At 32.9% G+C, this 16254-nt stretch overlaps 1 protein-coding gene and 1 long non-coding RNA gene across 6 annotated transcripts; both read right to left on the bottom strand.

The window, feature by feature from the left end:
- Window positions 1–1346: 1346 nt before the first annotated feature.
- Window positions 1347–11531, bottom strand: LOC114179182 (BAG-associated GRAM protein 1). Of its 4 annotated transcripts, none has more exons than XM_028065423.1 (18): window positions 11096–11338; window positions 10314–10383; window positions 10089–10186; window positions 9479–9554; window positions 8105–8233; window positions 7971–8017; window positions 7454–7577; window positions 7258–7374; window positions 6828–6857; window positions 6631–6730; window positions 6059–6165; window positions 5156–5299; window positions 4962–5066; window positions 3974–4120; window positions 3729–3782; window positions 2741–2804; window positions 1879–1940; window positions 1347–1775 (listed from the first exon to the last, which is right to left on the bottom strand). In XM_028065423.1, exons 2-18 carry the CDS (start codon window positions 10362–10364, stop codon window positions 1659–1661), a joined length of 1572 nt encoding a protein of 523 aa, XP_027921224.1. In that variant the 5' UTR covers window positions 10365–10383; window positions 11096–11338; the 3' UTR covers window positions 1347–1658. The 4 variants fall into 4 exon arrangements, with proteins under 4 accessions (XP_027921224.1, XP_027921222.1, XP_027921225.1 ...); XM_028065421.1 differs by having other exon boundaries at window positions 1348–1775; window positions 10314–10364; window positions 11096–11531; XM_028065424.1 differs by having other exon boundaries at window positions 1352–1775; window positions 10089–10182; window positions 10314–10364; window positions 11096–11278.
- A 1871-nt stretch (window positions 11532–13402) lies between these two features.
- On the bottom strand, window positions 13403–15135 carry LOC114175623. 2 transcript variants are annotated; one of them, XR_003602868.1, is made up of 4 exons: window positions 14976–15135; window positions 14799–14867; window positions 13866–14110; window positions 13403–13664 (listed from the first exon to the last, which is right to left on the bottom strand). It is a non-coding gene; the product is annotated as an uncharacterized LOC114175623 (long non-coding RNA). The 2 variants fall into 2 exon arrangements; XR_003602867.1 differs by lacking the exon at window positions 13866–14110.
- Between the last annotated feature and the right edge of the window lie 1119 nt (window positions 15136–16254).

Genomic DNA, 16254 nt, shown 5'->3' with positions numbered 1-16254 from the left:
CAACAAACAAAGTGAATAACCAAACCTCAACAAAATTTGGCAGTTTTCACTTTATTTTATTCACGCAGTACAAAAAAATTAACCCTTCAAATTTGTTTTACTTTTTCTACAAAAAGATACACAATTGGATTTAATATTTTCTTAGATCAATTCATAAATTGGAAATAAGCGAGTATGATGTGAAAAATAAATTCAAAGAGACATTTTCTGAAAGGAAATCGAAAATATGAAAAATTACATAATTTTTAAACTTTGACTAAATATACATATCAAATTATATATTTAAAAATTTTAGGATTAAATATAATTTTAGTCCTTCAATAATAAAATTAGAATTAGTATTTCTTTAAAACTTTTAACTAATTTATTCTGTTATCTTTAAAAAAATTATGAATTTAATCATTTTAACCAAATTTTATTTAATTTATTTGTTATTTCAAATATATTTTTCAGATAATATTTAAACAAAAATGTGTCGTCAATTAATGTAAACAACTTAAAGTGAATTTAAAACATTAAATATACTTAACAAAATTTTGTTATAATAACTAAATTAACGTATTTTTAAAATTAAAGAACTAAATTAGACTAAAATTTTAAAGAAAAACTAATTCTAATTTTCATAAAAAATTAAGGAAAAAAAAAGATAGATTTAACCAAAAAATTTAAATGAAACCATTACGTTAATTAATAGCTACTTGGAAAAGATACTATGCTGAAATTTTTAATTTTGGGTTGATACGTTGATTAACTTCGGAGTTCGTTGCAACCTTTGTCAGGTTACAGTAGTTAAAGTCGGCCATATATTTCATACATTTCAACCTGCACCTGCACCCGCACCCCTACATAATACACGCCTTATCTTCTTTTTCTATATATTTCCTCCTCCACCAATACACACATCTCTTTCGTTCTTCTTCCTCCATCCTTTCCTCCTTTTTCCTCCGTTGGCCCCTCTTTCCTTTTTCTTCTTCCATTGTTTCTTCTTCTTCCTCTTTTTTCCTCCATCGGCATCCTCTTTACCCTTTCTTCCTCCACTCGCATCTCCTTTCTCTACACTAAAATATACATTTCAAGTGGTAATTTGTATTTTGAAATGCACAATTAAAATCGGAAATATATATTTTTATTATGAATTCCGAAATACACGATATAAAGTACAAAATTTGTATCTGAATTCTATTTTAGAGTACAATTTTTCTATTCCAGAATACACAAATCTAGAATATAACTTTTGTATTTCGGTCTAGAATGTTTTCGGATTGCATATTTTAAAACTCTATGAAAACAGAACAAAATTGAAATTTTAAAGAACACGAAGGTGCTGCCAAGGCCCAATTACCCACTCCATTATTTACGTATGTCGCATAACTGCTCCACAGTGCTAGATATTTATTTTTCTTGAATGAGATTTGAGGAGCTGAGGAAATTCTCATTTTCCACAAAAAGCGTTTCGACTAGAAAAATAAAAAGCCGCAGAATCCCCCCTCAGAAATTTTCCAACGGAGATACACAAAAAAAAAAAAAGAGAAAAAACCTATTGCATTCAAAATATACATATACATATATATATTCGGCTATGAGTGTTACATATAAGAAAAAAAGTTACAATATTGCACAGATAAATAAAATCATAATCTTTAGATTGCCAAAAAATATCAGCTTTCCAGGGTCAGTGCAAGGGGCAAAGAGACCTCATCGTTCTCGTCATTAGAAGTATTTGATTTTATAAACGATCGAGCAACATCTAACATGACCTCAACTTCCTTCTTGTACTACATTGTTAAACAAAAATTACTTTTATTAATTAAACGCTGTTAATACCTGCAGCTTGGAACTACTATATATGAAATAACTATCAACAAAACATCTACCAACCTCATTGACTGCCCCTGACTTTATTTTGGATTGCATAACACACCATTTCTTGAAATGTGCACCTGTACGAAAGAAGGAAATGACTCGGGTTTTAGTTTTTACTTTAATATTTCCCTAATCATTTTCGTATTGGCTTCCCTTCTTGATGTCCTGGAATGGAATTTTAGATTGTGCCTGATTCTAACATTCTAGTAGGATGGCCAGTATATTATTGTATATAGACCAGATGCAAGTTAAACAATTTATGTTACCAGATTTGTAAGTGCTAAAAAAAGTCAGTCTTAAATTAAACACATTATGAGAAAAAGTCAAGTGGGTGATTTTTGTGGCTGCGCAGGATATGAAGGATCATTAATGAAGCTAAGAAAAAAATCAGAACAAAACAGAACAGAAAGGTTGAACAGGTATAGCAGAATGAGGACTTTCAAAACATGATCACCCACACAAAAGGAAAAAAAAAAAGTGGAAGAGTGAGCAAAGGAACAGTAGTAGTGGAAGTGAAAACATTTCTCCATTCAGATAACTTGCAAGAAAACTGATTAGAGGACTCAGAAAAAAAAAATAATAATAATAAACAGACTATATGTGGGTAAATTAGAGAAATGGGTGTGCCAGGAAATGCTGGCTAGAAGGGTGTTATCTGTGAATAAAAGCTTCGCTGAGAAAATGGTTTCAAATCAAATCATTCAGGAGGGGAAAAATCGTGGAAATAACCCAAAACAACAAAAAATATCACGGGTTTTTAGTCAGCATTTTTTTGTGGTTGGTTATTAGCAGAAGATAGCATAATCAATGACACACTTAAATAGGGAATAATAAGAAGTGAATGGGACAATATTCAGGACGTTCAACCACAACTTACCCACTTTGATGTCCAGATTACATGAGCTTTCATTAATTGTCGCCAAGCTCCATTTACAGTGTACCTAACGGACCAAAAACATAAACCATCTTTTATCAGAAAAATATGATATAACATTAGAAACAATATGCTGGGAGACAAACATATCACAGATTCATGAAGGGACGATTATTGGTACGTTACTATTCTAATTCAATATTTCATACATTAGTTACAAACTTTAATCCTTCCAATTCAGAGTTTAGCATCTAGGACTTTATAAACAGGTATTTTTGAAGGTTAGAACTCGTTCTTTCGCCCTTTTGCTAGGAAAGTCACAAATGAACATCTGATGATAGTAAGTGTTTTTACATCAATATTTAAAAGTGCCAACTATCCTTCCCTTTCTGGTTGGCGTTTCTTTGACAAGGTATACAAGTAAGTACACAGGAGGGTACACCATAACAAAAGCTAGCATATTTGTTTGGTAGATTGCAGCTTCACACTATTCTAAATGTGCTAAGCATCTGTATGTGCAATACCAATGTGCCTTCAGAGGGTAAGATAATGGATTAATTCCAGTGTCACATTCAAATATATCTAGAGTTTCATGGCTCAATTCCATGTTAGTCAAAATCACTTTTGCAATGAGGATTATATTAAAAGAATTATTGATAAAGAACTTGGTAAGTATGTGTCTGGCACTCTCATGTTCCTTCCTTTCTTCGTCATACCATCAAGTTTAAAGATTAAATTTAGGACAATCAGTAGAATATGGTTTACGAGCAATGCAGACTCTTAAATGACAGAGCATCATATTCAGGCAATACGGAACTTTCTTGACTGCACATATCATACGTGAATCTGCCTCCATTAAACTAATGAATAATAAAAATATATTTAGACATAGAATCATTCAAATCGGATCACAGGAACAAAAATAAATTGAAAGAAAAATGTACAGAAACAGACAAAATTATCCAGATAAGATATCCAAAGTATTCCCAACCTCAAAATAGGATCCAAATGGAACATCATGTGCCTGCTGCACAGTCTCAAACACCTAAAAGAAGTCACGAGAGCATCTCATTAGTTACTTTGAACACACCTAAGAAAAAGTTTGCTTCTTCTTTTGGAACAGAGGTTGGTAGAAAAAGGAAAGGAGATGAGTTGCAAAAGCAAAGCTATCAACATTTATCATTATATTCTCTTTGATATTGCATAGTATGCAGTGAATAAAAACAACAGACTAACCAGGTTTTTCTTGTCTGGTGATAGAACGTGATGTTGCCACTCTGTCATGGCTGTATCTGGAGGGCACATAGGGCTGTTACAAAGTGATCTGAAGGTTATCTCTCGTACTTGACCATCATATTCGTCTGCCGTATGCCACTGGCCCATCTGTAAATAGCATAACCATTGAGCAAACCAACACCTTAAGACCCAAAGTCACTTGGCTATCAAAAGATAAATACATGGAAAACAAACAAATATGAAGTTGTACTTTATTTATTTTCAATAAAAGAAAAATCTACAAAGGAAAAAGGAGAGAAGGGTCCTATAAGGGTGAGAAAGCATCAACGCCAATAAGATCAACAATTCATTTGCAAATGATTAATAGAGTAAACAACAGTATGAGAACTCCTAGCAGTGAGACCACCGTTTATGAATGATATAATCTAATTGAGGAATCAAGGGAAGAGTTAAATCTAAACCTGAGCTTTTGAGACAAACATTGACATCAAAGGATTTTCTTGAGCATATAAGTAGAAAGTGTATATGCATATCAATTTTAGGGAGAAAGCTAGCTCTTGTAATTGGAGAGACCAAAACATTATAAAACACATTACTAGACATTATAACTTCAAATTTATTATACGTTCAAGTGTTCCCTGTGAACAACAGGCTGAACCTTGGTAAAACTACTCTTTGACATAACCACAAGATCATATGAGAATGTCCAACACAAGAAAGGAATTATTGTTATTAGGTATACAAAGACTTAATTTCTAATTTGAACAATATTTCATTGTGCATCTAGTATGCTTTCAACATTAGCCAATAAACAGTTCATCAAATTTTAGAAAAACACCAAACTAGTTTGCACAATGATTAATAGCAGTGTCTGGGGACACATGAATAAGTAAGCTTTTTATTATTTCACATTTGATTTCCATTATAACTCCACATGAGAATTCACAGCTTTGATAAGGAATCACAATAGCAATTGAAGACAATTTACCACAAGATTAGTGTCCTTTCGTACTGAACGATATTTGCTAGTAAAATTTGAACCGTCATTCAACAATAAGTTAAAAAACTGCTCCGCTGTGCAGGGAAAAACATCCTGTAGAAGAATCACTGGTTATAACTTATATGTAAATAATTAACCTAATAGTTAAACTCATGAAGATAAAAGATGAAAACAATGCCTACATTGTATATACCAACTAAATCCTCTTCTTTGATAAAATGTGGAAGTTTTCCAGTTTTAGACATGCTTTCTACAGGAGCCTTATCCAGCAGTTTATTGCCTCTTACAGAACTGCTATGTGCACGCTGCTCTGACTCTGCATTTTCCTATATAATGATTAACAAGAACACTTTAATTACTTGAACCTGTCCTCTATTTATCAAAAAACTTGAGGACAAAACTTAATATAAAATTGAAAGGAAAAGAAAACAAATATATGCACATCAACTTCTATTTGCAAATTAGGACTAAATACATATCATCATGGGTAAGATCTCATCTAGAGACATCATCCTTGGGTTTATCAAAGATCAATTGGAAAATATCCTAAATAAACCCCATTGAGAGTTCCTTGAATTAGTTATATACATAGCAAGAATTCAAACTTGAGGCGGTGTTGGAGATTAAGTTAAATTTATAAATAGGGATAATAAGAGATATGCGCTGCATGTAATTATGCCAATTAGGATAACCTTTATCCATTGTATTTATCACTCATTATAAATAAGAGCCTTTCCTGCATAGATAAGGAACACACGATTCATCAAATGTCCCTTGTTTTTTCCATCTCAACACATGTATCAGCTTCATAACATGTTCCCAAACTAAAAGGCATAAAGATTTTATAACTAGTCAATGTGATGGGTGCACTTCAGAGGGAATAGTAAACAATAACGGTTTAGGGAAAAAGCAACAGTATAGATTGTGATCAAAATATATTGAAAAACCCTGACTTTACCCTCAAAAGAGTACCCATCATAGTAGAGGAGTCAAACTCCTATGTTTGAATCTCTTGAAGGTTTTACAATAAAAAGCATCTTATTCAAAGCCAACAAAACCAATTTGACTAAGGTAAGAGCTGTAACCTTCTTCTCAGCTTCCAACATTTCGTGGAAATTCTTTGCAGCACGCTGGAGATTTCTGAATGCATGATTCCTGTTCCAAAAGGATGCGAACATATATCTGACCCTACCTGAAGTAATAAACAAGAAACATGCAGCCCTAATCAAATTATCTAACAAAGGTCATTGGTGATAATATGCAGTGCTCACTTATATTCACTAAAGAAAACCATAAACAGTAAGTTTTTAAAAGAAATGCTACCAAAATTCAGAATAACATTATAAACAGTATCCAGCAATATAGTAATTCGTCAGTATTATGAAAAAACTGAAAGTCATTCAACAATTAAGGAAATCCCCAGGCAACAAATGAATTGTTGTGATACATATAGAGAATGCGATAACCATAGTGCCAAGTAGATGCAATCCCTTGAGCTTAATTGGATTGATTTATTTGTATAAAATATGGACAAGCTGAGTTTAATTGGATTGACATATTTACAAAAAATCAGGATATGCAGTGAATTGAATCACGAATTAGAAATAAAGTTCCTCCGAGTAAATAAAGAACTAAGTGTTTCAAACAAATTACTAACCATCAGGGCTTCCCAAAGGAGGGACACCATGTCCTCCAGCACCCATGCGAAGTATAATTGTTATAGCAGGATTAATAAATGCATGTTGACTCCGTCGAATCTTTAAGAAAAAGTAGAATAGTTACACCAGATGAAAGTTTTAATTTCACTGAAATATTTAGTAAGGAAGGGAAGAAAAAAAGAGTTTGAGATCATACCTCATCTATATCTTCAAATGGAATACGCACCTGTCAAATATTCCAAAGAAATTAACATTATAACCAAAACTAGAAAAAACACTAAAAATGCAAAAAAAAAAAAACAAAGAATGACAACAAATAACAGATTGGCAGTGTCGATAAGTATGAGAAAGGCTTTTTTCCAACAGTAATATATATCAATAATACAGTTCCATAAAAAATAAAGGTCTAGGCAAACCATATGACTAATAATACAACTGTTTCTCCAAACAAGAAACTTCACAAGAAATCTAAACCACTCTCAACTCAAATTTTTAATCTTGAAACATTATCAGAAAATCATAAAACTAAAACAGCCAACATGGATGATGAATCAACAACCTTGAACAAGAAACAATGCAGTATGCTATAGTGTTCAGTACTTGACAAAACAGAAGTACAGTCTTACCTTCATTTGCTTTGAGAACACATTGGAGTGAAAACAAATGTGCCATGCTGAGACATACATACGACCATGGTACAAGAATGACCTCTCAAGTGCACAAGAATAACTATGATCAACAACCTGAAAAATATGCCTAAATTGTCAGATCAGCAAAATTCTATATTTGTAATTGTTAACCAGAACAAATTCCATCAGTAACCTCGTCTGGATGAAGAGAAAATATTGTCTGAAGAGGCCCTGGCTTTTGATGGACTACAGTGGGCCCCTGTCTTTCCAAGGGTGGGATCCTTCTTCTGGGGTTGGCTCCTCCATATCCATTTATCCTATAAGAGCAATTATGACTATAAGAAAGAGACCAATAAATGATGACAATAATAATAATCATATACCAGTAATAATAATAATAATAGTAATAGTAATAATAATAATAATTGAGATGAATACAAAAGAATAGAGAATGAATGATTCCCCTCTCTTATGTTCTCATATTTATAATGACATTTGTAGTTCAGATAAAATGAATGAGAGGGAAGAGAAAAGAATGAGAAAGGTCATACCTAGAAACTAGGTATAGCATACAGAACACAGCATCATTTCAATAAAGCCTATTTAAGATTACCCATTCTAACAATAATAATATAACACCCAAAGTATGTAGCACCAACATAAATTATATAATACATACATTTTTTTTAAAATAATACCAAAAGGCTCACCTGGAAGAATTCCCAGATAGTTTTATTGTTTTTATATGAAGACAAACCTGCCATGCAGTTACATGTTAATAATCATACTTTTGAGACATAAAAAAGTAATAGAACCAAAATAATTTCTTCTGACAAGAGGTTACCTGCCCTGATGGACTATCCAAAGTATGCCACACTGCACCAGTCTGACCTTCACTTTCAACCGGAACAGTCACTGAACCAAGAACAGCACTTTTCCAAATTATATCCCAATCATAAATTGTGACATTGATCTGCTACGTCAGCAGGGAAAGAAGTCAGTTTCACGAAAACCTACATAATAGATATAATCTGTCAAATAAGAAGCTTGTCTGACATAGTGCAAGTTATGCTGACACTCCTTTATAGATACCAATCCCAGAACATGCTCAAAAAAAATATGTTTGACCACTATAATTAGCTTCAGAAAGTTACGCTTGCATAGGCATATTTATTTTCATTATTCTTCTCATCAGTTTTCTTTGTCTGAGTTTATAAAAGAAAATGTATTTCTACACTAAACCCTCAAATTTGGAGTAAGCTAATTTTTGGTCCTCCAGATTTAAATTAATCATGTTAGTTCCAGTAATTGGAAAAAAGCTTGTTTGTCCCTCCCAATTACTGTCAAACATTTCACTTTATGGCTGATGGATCACAAGTCACTGACATGATAAATTTTGCATTCTTATCATCAAACACCATACCCCATTTACTTTCCTTTCAAAGTATTAATTTTGATGACATTTAGGTAGATGTGTTTGGGTAGAAGGACTAAAGAAGTTTCTTTTTTTCTTAATTAAAAGGACTAAAAAGATCAGTTGGACCACGATCATATTTACACCAAATTAAAAGCTAAAAACTAACTTAAGACTTAAATTTTATTTGAAAATACAAAACCAGAATCCAATAAGTAAAAGATTATTAGTTACAAACAACAACAAGAAGAAGACAGCACTCTGTCCTCCAAGAGTTTCCCCTCCACAAAAGATTTCCTTTCACAAAGAGCTAATGCTTAATCTATAAAATGAACATCCATCCCCCCTCTCCTTATATCCTACCAACTATCCTCCTCCATCTATTCTACTCTTTCCTTATTTTATTAGGGATTCTACAGGTCTTCACCACATATGCCCAAACCACCTAAGTTGTTGCCCCAAATTTCTCTCTAATGTGTTATTCCTGGACAAATCTTTTTTTATTAATTACATTGGAAATAAAATAGTCATTTCATTGTAGTCAATAGGTCGCATTGTCCATGAGATAAAATCTACTCATACATCAAAACAATTACATAGAAGCATTATCCACAACAAAACATATATATTATTACATTAAATGTAAATTTGTCCTCTAAGACATAAATCGAGGTAAAACAAGCAGAAAGAAAAGAATACTAAGCATGTTCTTAGAAGAAAAATTTAAAATTAAAACAAATATCATGAATAGGTGATAATTACTCCAATTCGACACATAAGTTAGATAGATGAAGTCAGAGATACCTGAACAGGAAGTTCATCAACAGAAAAATTGAACTCCTCGCCCCACATTGGATTTCTTGAACCAGGGACCATGGAACTGCATCAGCACACCAGGGCCCAATAAACAATGTTGAGAAAAAAATATTTCTTTTGAGAAAATATGCTGAGCATGAGAAAAGTACTATCCTATCCGTTCTAACACCTCTAAAACAGACTCTAACAGCACACATTCCTTATTTTCTTGTCATTCTATGGTCAATTCAGAAACTATGTGTATTAAAGTAAAAAAATCTTTATGAAAACAATACATATACATATGTATATGCGTGCAATCACATAGATATATGGGTGCTGTACACTTATTCCCAAGCATCACAGTATTATTCCTCCTCCTAATTAATCCTAAACTTGCAAAGTACAAATAATATTAGCTACAAACTAAATTTCTCTACAAAAGAAAGTAGGAGAACTGAGGCTGATTTACAGTAGAGAGCTCTAAACTAAAACGCCAATGGCTTCAGATGGAAAAAAATCCCCTTCCCCCTCCTCTTAAGACACAATTTTCCTCTTCCCCATAGATTTTTGGACCGATAAATTCAAATAAAAGAGGGAAATAACTAGATCAGCAAACCTGAATCGCTTTTCATTGCCACATGTGATGATAGCATAAGGATCCGATGTGCCATTTAAATTTGCACCAACAAGATTCTTAGCAGCCAAAAGTTCTAACTTCAAAGAGAATTTGAAAACAAATTCACATATCATCAATAAATTCCAGCATACATACAGTGCAAGACAAGTTGCCTTCTTCCATGGGGAAGGAGGTCCAGATTATACATTGCTAGAAAACCTATACCTTGATCAGGTACGCTGAACTGGCTTGAGAATCCACTTTAGGCTGCTCCATCTACAAAAATAATGCAGAACTGCATGTCAACAAGTTAAAAATTACACCACAAAACAACTAACAGGAAAATCTAGAGCCACTAAGTTATAAACCCAGACAGTATTTTTGTTCTTGACACAAATTCAAAATAACTAGTGATTGCAATTCAAATCCTAAGGAACTCCAAGCAGAGATAAAACTGAATGACAACCAAGTTCAAAATTACTCCATGAAGTAACTAGCAAAAAATTTGATCCACTAAGTTATAAACCCTAACAGCATTTCCATTTTTGACAAGCCACATGTGAAAATGAACCAGTGATCACAATTTACGATGCTAACCAACTAGTAGTAGAGAAAAATTGAACGTCAACAAGTTAAAAATCTCTCCGTGAAGCAACTATCACGAGGATTTCAAGCCACTACCAGTACTTCCATTCTTTACAAACAAATAACGAACTGGTGATCACAATTCACAATTATAACGAACTCAACACAATTGAATCCACATAACTGCTTCACTTCAGGGAAACTGATCAATTCGGCTAAAACCATACAAAAAAAAATAAAAGGAATTCAATATTAAACTGCAAGATCATTCTATAGAACACAACACAAGTGATCCTCAGAAAAGATTAAAAAAAAAAACGAATCTCCGAAATTCTTCCATGATTTTAAAAACACATATAAATAATAACGACGCATTGGAAGTGCGGAAGTAACCGAAGAACTCAGAAAACAACGAAAATAACCTTGTCCTTGTCCTTATCGTCGGCGACATCGACTGCGGCAGAATTGTCGGAAAGCGATGGATCCGTGTGGAAATGTGCGGTTCGGGCAGTGAAGAAGCGATAGGCGATTATGACGAAGACAGAGGCCGCGACAGCGACTTTGATCTCCCATAGAGAGGGAAAAAGAAAAGCGAAGAGCGCGGGATCAACGGTCCAGCTCATGGTGATGGTCGCAAGTGGCAACGTAAATGGAGAGAGTAACGAATCAGAAACAGAGCGGTGAAGGAGTTGTTCTAGGGTTTAGGGAATGTTGCGAAGCCATGGGAAGAAGAGGAAGTTGATGAAAGAACAAAGAGAGTCAAAGTTGGACCGTTGGAAGCCAAAGAAAGAGAGTGCGAAGTGTCAAACAACTGCACTCGTCTTCTTGCCTTCTTTTTTTTTTGTTGCCTGAATGAACTAAACGGCAAGGATAACATAAAAAAAACGGGATTTAGACTTTTACACACCCGATTATTATTCCTTCTAGTAGAAAATCATAATTTTATTTCATGAGATTAGCGTAATCATAACTTAATATCATAAAATAGTCTATCTTTTATTTTTAATCTTGAATATCATGCTTGCAAATATTTCATTAACTCAAATTAAAACATAAATAAATAATTTTATTTAGAATTAATTATGAGAACCTGTGCATTCACGTGCATGAATAAACAATATTACACTTTAGATTCAAGAGAAAAGTACATTTTTTAAATTAAGTTTTTAGTCAGTTCGATCTATTAAATTAATAAATATGAATCACGACAGTATAATCTTTTTTTCACTTATTTTATCCCTTTTATTTTTCCTCTTCTTTCAACTCAAAAAGACTTCCAAAAAAACTTATAGTATTGGATGCAATATTATCAAAATCCATCCATTATTAAATCAATTGAGATCCTAGACTAAGAGTCAATTGATGGATCGGATAGATTGTTAACTAAATTGATTGATCCTGTATATATTAAAAGAAATTAAAATTATATATATATATATATATATATATATATATATATATATATATAATTTGATATATCTATATTTTATATTTAAATTATTAGTATTAAAACATATTCAATATTTCAAATAAAAAAGTTTTAGAATAATAATATAAATATTACAATAATTATACAGGTATCGGTACAAATATAGTACTGTGGTAGTTATGTGTTCAGGGATAAAAATAATTAACACAGTTAAAAAACAGTTACTATTAAAATAAAAAGAAACCGTCATTAGAATATTACGAGAAAAATTGTAAAAAAAAATGTGTGGACAGCCTCAAAAGAAAACTAAGTATTAAAAGATAAAAGGAAAAACGTGAAATAAAGGTTTAGAGAGAGTAATAAAAGTAAGAATAAAGAAATTATATAAGGGTATTAAAAAGCATAAAATAAAAATTTCCTCTGAAAAATTTAGACTCTTTGTTTCTAAATATGTTGGAATATCATAGAACTTTATAGCATGTTATAGAATAACATATTAAGCCTCATAGACTAATAGTACTGTGAGTTAATTCATGCCTTCAGTATATTATCATTACAGAAGTTAAAAAAAAAAAATAGAATTATCAAGTCTCATAGAGTAATATAACCTACTAGAACAAAAAGTTAATTCATATCCTCTCAACCAACTAACATAATTTTAGATTAGTTGTTCAGCTTCTTTTGCACAATATAAAAAGTTTTTTTTAAGTTACCTTATAGTTCTATAGCACTTCGTTTATAATATTTAACTTATAAGTAAAGAAATAAGACTCTGACATTGATGGTATAAGAATAGCAAATAAACATGTTTCGGTATATAGTATATATTTAAATTCGTCTTTTTTAATAGTGAATTAATGTATTAATATATATATATATATATATATATATATATATATATATATATATATATATATATATATATATAAATGAACAGCCGCGATCATAGGTATATTTGTTGTATTCTCAGCCCATACTCTTATCCTTGTATCCATCTACATTTTTAACCTGTAACATTGCACATATTTAATTATTTTTTATTTTTTCTATAATTATTTAAAAATTATTATTTGATACTTTTATTGATATTTATAAATTACAATTTCTTTATTGATATTTAACATTGGAGAAAAAAAGTGTGTATCTTTTTTTGACATTAAATACTTAATGATATCATGTTTTCATTGTTGTGGTTTTTATGTTTGTAAAAATATTATTTAATTTATTTAGAATAGTAAAGTAGTGAATTTTGTAACGTCCCAAAAACTGAATAACTTCAATTAATAAAACATCACATACTTGAATAATCAGAGAGTACGGGGTTTAGGGTAGGAATGTATACAACACGTCAAAAAGCCGGATTACAAGAAAAAGGAGCCTCACATGGCTCAACCAGAAATATACTGAACATAACACAATTAAGAATACTAGGTCTTGTTCGTACAAGAAAACATAAATAATAGAATCCGCCGGTAATGGGCCCCACAGTGGGCCCAACACCTGTCCAGTACGTCAAGCTGCAGCATCCCTATTACCATCATCACTACCAGGAGTTCTCACATCTGCTCCCATCAACAAGGTTGATGATCATCGCAAAGGTAGAGTCCACACATAACACACAAGCAAGCAGAAGGGTAAGCTAGCGAAGAAGTCATCATATCATGCACTCAACATACCATTAACATTCAAACATACATAGCAGACTCCCACATGTGAAGTACTCATCAATATCAAACCTAAGACTTGACTATCCGGATATGTACCTGAGGCACCACCATGTGGCAGTGGAATTACGTCCTAGCATTGAGGCGTCACCGTGAGGCCTTCACGGAATTATACCCTTAAAGGAGGCACCACCATGTGGCCTTCGTGGAATTACGCCTTGGCCCTGAGGCACCACCACGACCCCCCGTGGAATTACGTCCTTTTGTCGAGGCACCACCAGGGACTCCCCTTAAGAGGTCCATGGAATTACGTCCAACCGATGAGGTGCCACCAAGATCTCTCACTACAAGAGTCATAGAATTATGCCCTACTCATACTTTAAACATGTTCCACCCACCAATCAAGAGTTTCCCATAACATAAATATCATGTATAATCAACAATTCATACAACTCATGCTTTTCAATTCATACCCAATCAACTAACATGCGATTTCCATTTCAAATGTAACATATTAATCATGCCATCATCATGCAACCCTTCTAGTAAAGCATTTGGGTCAGATAACAAACCACACATCAGTGAATCACTCAACAAAAACATCAAAAATCTGCCTGCTACCTCGCCCAAGCTAACAGGGCTCGCTCAGGCGAGGGGGACCCTCTCGCTCAGGCAGATCCCATCTCGCCTAGGCGAGAGCGCGACAAGGGGACATCGCCTTCTGCGGGATCTCGCTCAGGCGAGCCCCTTCTCGCCTAAGCGAGATTGTACCTCGCTCAAAAACTAAGCCAGCCTTTCGTGCAGGAAAACTTAGGCGAGCCTCTGTCAGTCTCGCCTAGGCGAGGCATGCTCGCTTGGGCGAGAAAACCAGTGTCCGCCACTGTTCTTTCGAGCGACAATAACCCACACACACCCACGTAGTCCAACAGGCATTTCCAACCGATTATTTTCACACACAGGCCGCTCAACATCATATAGTCATCAAAACAAACAAATTCTACCGAAGATATGGTAAGGTCTAGCTTCCCTTACCTGGAAAGGGTTAATACGGGACCTCGATGGTAGACACAGACTCAACAGAACAAGGAGCACTCTTAGGAGCTGGAAAAACACGGAAATAACACACGGTAAGATCATCACAGAGGCTTAGTTGGGTAAAACATGGAAGGACACCAAGAATTGAGCGGCATGAGATGTAGGATGACTTACGTGGAGTAGAAACAGCTTGAGCGGACTTGGAAGCGGCGAGAAGGCAAACCCTAACGGAGAGTGCGGCTGCTCAAGGAGGCACAAGGGTTCTGTTTTACGAAAAAAACACAGAATTAGGGTTTTGGGGCATATTAGGTCTGATCCTCCCCTTTGGGTCTGCCCTTAGGCCCACAAGATGGGGCAGCCCTTTAAAGAAAAGGCACAAAAGAAAAACGGGTCTTACAAATTTGGGTGTTGTATGGATATACTCATTCCCCAGTGAGAATGAAGATGAAACAAAAATCAATTAGGTAAGGGAATGTGGATGGAAATAAATTTTTACTTCAAATGAGGATGATGGTGAATTCCTACTTTGGAGGTGAAGATGAGATAGTTAAACACACACCTGTCTCGCCCTATAGTCATCCTTAGTCTTGATACAGGGGTAGATGTTTATGGGGATAGGGAGGGGCCATGGTCCCCACAAAATTTTGAAATTTTTTTAATTATATATATAATATTAAAAATTTATTGAATTTTTTAAATTACAGGTAATAATATATTTTAGGAATTGATGAAAACTAAATTATGTATTTTTTTTTATTTCTTTTATAAAGCACAATATTTAATGTTAATAGATAATAAAAATATTTAGCTTTAATTTCTCTTTTGATTCCTGTTTTTGTCAAAAAATTGACATTAGGATTATATTAATTACATCAACAAAGCAAATCATCCATATTAAGAGTTTCAATTTTAATGAAAGAATCATCAACTCGTTTCAAGAAATTTAAGTAAAAGACCAAATTGCATTAGTTTTTCAAAAAAATTAGGACCAAATTGAGGCTAAAAAAATTGGATGACCAACTTAACATTTTTAAATGAAAACATAAATCAAAAGAGTACTTAAACCAAATATTTATTAAGATAATTTTTAATTTCCTTCTTATTGTCTTTTTAGTTTTTTCATAAATTGTAATAATCTCTCACTCTCATATATTTTCTTTTTCATTTTTAAGAAGAAAAAAAAGTTAGACACAAACTCATTATTTTTGCTTTCATTTCTCATTTATCCTCTTCCTTTCTTGTCACTTGTCTCACTTGATAATGAAAACATTATTTTTTATCTCATTAGCTTTTTGTCTATTCATTTTTTATGAATATAGAAAAAAAATATATCATGTATTTTTTCATAATCGATTTTTAACTGTGACTTAATTATAATATTTTTTTAATAATTATATGCCTCAATTTTTTATTAAATTATGATAAATTATTTTTTAATATTATGTACAAAAAA

Source organism: Vigna unguiculata, chromosome 3 (assembly GCF_004118075.2).
Source record: "Vigna unguiculata cultivar IT97K-499-35 chromosome 3, ASM411807v1, whole genome shotgun sequence".
NCBI lineage: Eukaryota > Viridiplantae > Streptophyta > Magnoliopsida > Fabales > Fabaceae > Vigna > Vigna unguiculata.
Note: the sequence above shows the minus strand (reverse complement) of the source record. Positions and strands in the feature narration are given on the sequence as shown.